The sequence below is a fragment of the Sinocyclocheilus grahami genome, unplaced genomic scaffold, assembly GCF_001515645.1.
Source record: "Sinocyclocheilus grahami isolate Dianchi unplaced genomic scaffold, SAMN03320097.WGS_v1.1 scaffold1068.1, whole genome shotgun sequence".
Lineage (NCBI taxonomy): Eukaryota > Metazoa > Chordata > Actinopteri > Cypriniformes > Cyprinidae > Sinocyclocheilus > Sinocyclocheilus grahami.
In genome coordinates this window covers 354,735-361,631 of record NW_015506247.1, presented here as the reverse complement: position 1 = coordinate 361,631, position 6,897 = coordinate 354,735, and the positions used below count along the sequence as shown (strand labels likewise).

Below are 6,897 nucleotides of genomic sequence, written 5' to 3'. Positions count from 1 at the left end.
GCGTTGACAGGCACCCGTGTGTGGTTTAAATGAGTATGAAGACTTCAAAACTCAGCTTCTGGAGAGAAATTGCACCGACACTGGACAAAATATGGAACTCTCTAATGTGTCAAGTGCCTGTGTTTGCACATGCTGCAAAATGGAGTATATTTTGAAAGGTTAAGCGCTTAGCTGTGTGTATATGTTAAGTGTTTGTGTCAAAACTGATCCCCAAACCATCCCACAGTCTTCCAACCAAACAGGTAGTCCCACCCCAAACTCACACCATTGGTTTTATCAGAAGTTGACATCTCATTCCGCTGAAAACAAAGAGAGCAATGTTTGGAAAGCACCACAATGTTAGTGCTCATATTTTTCAGGAAGTCAAGCCACAAAATGACTTTTACTTGACTCCATAAACTGGGACACCAGAAAATATTTGTCCCTGCATTTCATTAGAACATCCCAGAATTCCCAAGAACCACCATAGCATCCCAACAGAGTTCATACAGCATTACTGAAGCATTAAGGGTGATGAATCAGAAGCCGCCAATCACAAAAGCTGAAACCCATAAAAGAATTCGTCAGCCATGTCCTTAACTAAAGGCCCCGATATACAAAAAAAGAGTGACATAATTTCTAACTAAATCGGGCCAAAACAAAGTGTGTTTGACATTGGTTTCAGGAGTTTAAAGCATCTTGCCAAAACAAACGTTCCGTAAACAGTCAGCTGACTGCGAAACACCTTCAAACTACAGTACCATTGGTCCATAGGATAGGTGTGATCTGTGGTTGCGCCTTCTCTGAAGTGCAAGTCTAATTGAAAGCAAGGCTATCACATTTTGTTTAATACTGTAAAGCTGCTTGTTTTAAAGGGGTCATATGACGTTGTTAAAAAGAACATTATTTGGTGTATTTGGTGTAATGAAATGTGTTTATGTGGTTTAAGGTTCAAACATAATGTACATTATTGTTTCTCCTATATGCCCCGCCTTTCTAAAACTCGTCGACTTTTACAAAGCTCATCGGTCTGAAAAGTGAGGTGTGCTCTGATTGGCCAGCTTTCCAGTGCGTTGTGATTGGCCGAATACCTCAAGCGTGTGACGGAAATATTACGCCCCTTACCATACTGTGATGCCGTGTCCCGGCGTGACGTGACAAAACCAGTAAAACCAATTATAAATGAGGCATTAGTTGCATCCAGTGGGGACATAATTACGGATTATAATGAGAAGTCAAGCCACAAAATGACTTTTACTTGACTCCATAAACTGGGACACCAGAAAATATTTGTCCCTGCATTTCATTAGAACATCCCAGAATTCCCAAGAACCACCATAGCATCCCAACAGAGTTCATACAGCATTACTGAAGCATTAAGGGTGATGAATCAGAAGCCGCCAATCACAAAAGCTGAAACCCATAAAAGAATTCGTCAGCCATGTCCTTAACTAAAGGCCCCGATATACAAAAAAAGAGTGACATAATTTCTAACTAAATCGGGCCAAAACAAAGTGTGTTTGACATTGGTTTCAGGAGTTTAAAGCATCTTGCCAAAACAAACGTTCCGTAAACAGTCAGCTGACTGCGAAACACCTTCAAACTACAGTACCATTGGTCCATAGGATAGGTGTGATCTGTGGTTGCGCCTTCTCTGAAGTGCAAGTCTAATTGAAAGCAAGGCTATCACATTTTGTTTAATACTGTAAAGCTGCTTGTTTTAAAGGGGTCATATGACGTTGTTAAAAAGAACATTATTTGGTGTATTTGGTGTAATGAAATGTGTTTATGTGGTTTAAGGTTCAAACATAATGTACATTATTGTTTCTCCTATATGCCCCGCCTTTCTAAAACTCGTCGACTTTTACAAAGCTCATCGGTCTGAAAAGTGAGGTGTGCTCTGATTGGCCAGCTTTCCAGTGCGTTGTGATTGGCCGAATACCTCAAGCGTGTGACGGAAATATTACGCCCCTTACCATACTGTGATGCCGTGTCCCGGCGTGACGTGACAAAACCAGTAAAACCAATTATAAATGAGGCATTAGTTGCATCCAGTGGGGACATAATTACGGATTATAATGACTTATACTGTGTTTTTACACGTTGCGTTGCGTATCGCGCTGCGTAAGCATAAATCCATGTCGGCATTTGTGATCGGAGAAACGACAAACAACAAGCGCTACTCTACACTGCTCAAAACTCACGTTTGAATCATCAGTGGCAAATTCTTTAAATATGAAAACGTACTTACAGGCTCAAGCGTGTGGCTGTGAGTCAGAAGCGCCAGACTGTCCTTGCAAAGTTGGAATTGCCCCACTTTATAGAAACAGACACCGGCATTGTAGGCTACTCTCCCAGGAAACAGTCCTCGTCCTCCATAAAATGCGCTGCACGCATCTGAATATTTGGGTTGAACTGTTCTGGAACAGTGTTGTAAATACAACTTAACCACTGATTTCTAGAAGTATCCTCTTTTGGAAGGCCAAACAAAGTAATTTCGCTTTCATAACGTAACACACAGTGTCTCCACAACATGGCGGCGGCGGCAACAATACTACAGCGAGAATCAAAGTTATGCCTTCTTTCTTTGCGTGAACATTAGGCGGCATAATACAAATCTTCCCACATTGTGATGTAGACGTGGGGGCGTGTTAGAACGAGTCGTTTTAGGTAGGCGTGGTTGACTCTTAACTTTTATAAAGAATATCTCTTTGGATTTGAGAATTTAGTCTTTGCAACTTTACAGATCTTCTTTATGCACCAAGAGCTTGTAACACTCCAAAGAGAAAGGAAAACTTGAAATCGCATCATATGACCCCTTTAAATCAATCTTTTGAATGAAGTGCTATACAAATAAATGTGACATGGATTGAATACCGAACTGGAGAGCTGGTGCAAACATATCCGCATCTCTGCAATCAGGTGCTGCTGTTTATTTTGTTATTGAGAGGAACGCGCGCAGCACATATTCATCTAAATGCAGAAGGTGGTTGCTAACAGTATACCACTGCTCAGGCATTTCAAACTTCTTTTTGCCAGACTTATGGGAATTCTGGAGCGTAGTACAAAGAAGAACTTCGCTGTGAGTATATCGGGGCCTTACTGCGGTAAAGCTGCCCACACATGCACCAACATCTCTATGGCTTGGAATCTTTTTAGCATACTTACCACAGCGTACAGACCCTGAAACTAAAACATAATATCTGTTAATGAATAATGAACTACCATTGAATGAACCTGTTAATATTTGAGGCATAAAAGACCAACACATATTTCTATACACTGACCACTTAAACTCTTACCATGAGGTTTGCCTAATAAAAGTTCTGGCGCCAAGTAATCAGGAGTTCCCAGGATAGGAGCCCCTTCTACACGTTCTGGACCTCTACGAACACTTTTTGGTGTCCTATAGGGAGTGTGAGACATAATCATCTGCTGTGGAGTCTAGAAAAGAAAAAGAAAGCATTCATTATTTTCCAATTCTGATTTAAATCCTTTTTGTCCAGTTTTGTTTGAGTTCCAAACAACTCTAAGAGGCTCCTCACCTGGTAAAGTGAGCTGCTCAGACTAGGCCTTTTCTTCTGAACCGGAGTCACTGCAGATTGGGCATTGTGGAAAGAGGTTGACGCAGACATTTCCATGGCATCCAAAGAGGCCAGGCTGAGATGTGACATACAAGAGCGGTTTATGGAGCTGCAGTAGCTCCTGAACACAACCACATTCCTGGGTTTGAGGAAGCCAGGCGATTTGACCATACTGTCAGACAACCTATGAGGATGGCTAAGAAGAGAACGCTCAGATTTACCCCTATGCTGCTCTGCACTGCTATGCTTTGGTGTAGCCAGTGTGGGTCGGGCCGCCGGCGGAAATCTGGAAATCTCATTTTCATCCAGCTCCTCAAAAGAGGACAACAAAGCCTCTTGTTTTAAGTCCTTTGATTTTGTTAGCAACCTAGCAACCACTGACATTTCATGGGCCGAGCCGTCCGAATCTAAACTAAGGCTTCTTCTGATATTCCGGTCATCACCGGGTGAGGTCGGGGAGCTCGAGTTGGCCTCTGCTTTAAGCAAAGCCACCTCCTCGCCTTGATCTTCGAGATCACAGAAGAGGTTTTTGGCCACGGCTATGGGACTAGATTGCTTTGGGCCCATTCTCTCACTCAACGGTTGACATATCGGTGCACTTTTAACATCATCAAGCCCCACAATTGAGAAAATTCCTGTCAAGCCTGTGTGGACCCTTGAGTTGTCCTCAGGAATGTGGAAAGACCTCTTGTACACTGCGTCGTTTTTCTTGCAATGGATCTCAGTCTGTTCTGGGCTTTTCTCTACTTCTTCAAAAGCTCTCTTTACTGAGAATTTGGGCTCTGTTGGAAGCTCTGGTTTTATAAGACCGTTCCCAACGCACTGATGGGGATCAGCCTTACCCAGTGGAGTAGTACAGTCGTCGGATGCACTAAATTGAAGCCTCTTTGCAGAAATATCTGGTTTAATATTTCTGCTATTGTCCACTTGGTTATTGAGCGGAGTCAAAACAGTGCTGCGATCTTGAGCTCGTGCTGGAAACATCTTCCTCCTTTCCACATGTGTCAAGGGAATGTTTCTATTGCCCACTTCTCTTCCGTTTAACTGTGGAAGGTTCTCGCCATCTTGTAAATTCTAGAAATACATGACATTTTCAGGTTAGTATCTTTTATAATATACAGTAACGGTCAAAAGGAGTTTTTTTTTTTTTTTAATAAAAACTTACAACAAGCGCTACTCTACACTGCTCAAAACTCGCGTTTGAATCATCAGTGGCAAATCATTTAAATGAAAACGTACTTACGTGAGTCAGAACTGCCGGCATTTTAGTCTAACGTTACTCTCCCAGGAGCAGTAAACGGTCCTCCATAAAATGCGCTGCACGCATCTGAATATTTGGGTTGAACTGTTCTGGAACAGTGTTGTAAATACAACTTAACCACTGATTTCTAGAAGTATCCTCTTTTGGAAGGCCAAACAAAGTAATTTCGCTTTCATAACGTAACACACAGTGTCTCCACAACATGGCGGCGGCGGCAACAATACTACAGCGAGAATCAAAGTTATGCCTTCTTTCTTTGCGTGAACATTAGGCGGCATAATACAAATCTTCCCACATTGTGATGTAGACGTGGGGGCGTGTTAGAACGAGTCGTTTTAGGTAGGCGTGGTTGACTCTTAACTTTTATAAAGAATATCTCTTTGGATTTGAGAATTTAGTCTTTGCAACTTTACAGATCTTCTTTATGCACCAAGAGCTTGTAACACTCCAAAGAGAAAGGAAAACTTGAAATCGCATCATATGACCCCTTTAAATCAATCTTTTGAATGAAGTGCTATACAAATAAATGTGACATGGATTGAATACCGAACTGGAGAGCTGGTGCAAACATATCCGCATCTCTGCAATCAGGTGCTGCTGTTTATTTTGTTATTGAGAGGAACGCGCGCAGCACATATTCATCTAAATGCAGAAGGTGGTTGCTAACAGTATACCACTGCTCAGGCATTTCAAACTTCTTTTTGCCAGACTTATGGGAATTCTGGAGCGTAGTACAAAGAAGAACTTCGCTGTGAGTATATCGGGGCCTTACTGCGGTAAAGCTGCCCACACATGCACCAACATCTCTATGGCTTGGAATCTTTTTAGCATACTTACCACAGCGTACAGACCCTGAAACTAAAACATAATATCTGTTAATGAATAATGAACTACCATTGAATGAACCTGTTAATATTTGAGGCATAAAAGACCAACACATATTTCTATACACTGACCACTTAAACTCTTACCATGAGGTTTGCCTAATAAAAGTTCTGGCGCCAAGTAATCAGGAGTTCCCAGGATAGGAGCCCCTTCTACACGTTCTGGACCTCTACGAACACTTTTTGGTGTCCTATAGGGAGTGTGAGACATAATCATCTGCTGTGGAGTCTAGAAAAGAAAAAGAAAGCATTCATTATTTTCCAATTCTGATTTAAATCCTTTTTGTCCAGTTTTGTTTGAGTTCCAAACAACTCTAAGAGGCTCCTCACCTGGTAAAGTGAGCTGCTCAGACTAGGCCTTTTCTTCTGAACCGGAGTCACTGCAGATTGGGCATTGTGGAAAGAGGTTGACGCAGACATTTCCATGGCATCCAAAGAGGCCAGGCTGAGATGTGACATACAAGAGCGGTTTATGGAGCTGCAGTAGCTCCTGAACACAACCACATTCCTGGGTTTGAGGAAGCCAGGCGATTTGACCATACTGTCAGACAACCTATGAGGATGGCTAAGAAGAGAACGCTCAGATTTACCCCTATGCTGCTCTGCACTGCTATGCTTTGGTGTAGCCAGTGTGGGTCGGGCCGCCGGTGTGACTACGGAAATCTCATTTTCATCCAGCTCCTCAAAAGAGGACAACAAAGCCTCTTGTTTTAAGTCCTTTGATTTTTGTGGTGTGTTAGCAACCACTGACATTTCATGGGCCGAGCCGTCCGAATCTAAACTAAGGCTTCTTCTGATATTCCGGTCATCACCGGGTGAGGTCGGGGAGCTCGAGTTGGCCTCTGCTTTAAGCAAAGCCACCTCCTCGCCTTGATCTTCGAGATCACAGAAGAGGTTTTTGGCCACGGCTATGGGACTAGATTGCTTTGGGCCCATTCTCTCACTCAACGGTTGACATATCGGTGCACTTTTAACATCATCAAGCCCCACAATTGAGAAAATTCCTGTCAAGCCTGTGTGGACCCTTGAGTTGTCCTCAGGAATGTGGAAAGACCTCTTGTACACTGCGTCGTTTTTCTTGCAATGGATCTCAGTCTGTTCTGGGCTTTTCTCTACTTCTTCAAAAGCTCTCTTTACTGAGAATTTGGGCTCTGTTGGAAGCTCTGGTTTTATAAGACCGTTCCCAACG

At 42.7% G+C, this 6,897-nt stretch overlaps 1 protein-coding gene across 1 annotated transcript in view; it reads right to left on the bottom strand.

Moving 5' to 3' along the window:
- mastl (microtubule associated serine/threonine kinase-like) overlaps positions 1–6,897 on the bottom strand; it is a 20,147-nt gene that overhangs the window by 5,325 nt on the left and 7,925 nt on the right. Inside the window, exons 8-9 of the mRNA XM_016251705.1 lie at positions 3,525–4,637; positions 3,282–3,423 (exon numbers count right to left, since the gene is read on the bottom strand). Of these exons, the coding sequence (XP_016107191.1) occupies positions 3,282–3,423; positions 3,525–4,637 (1,255 nt within the window). The remainder of the gene's footprint in view (positions 1–3,281; positions 3,424–3,524; positions 4,638–6,897) is intronic.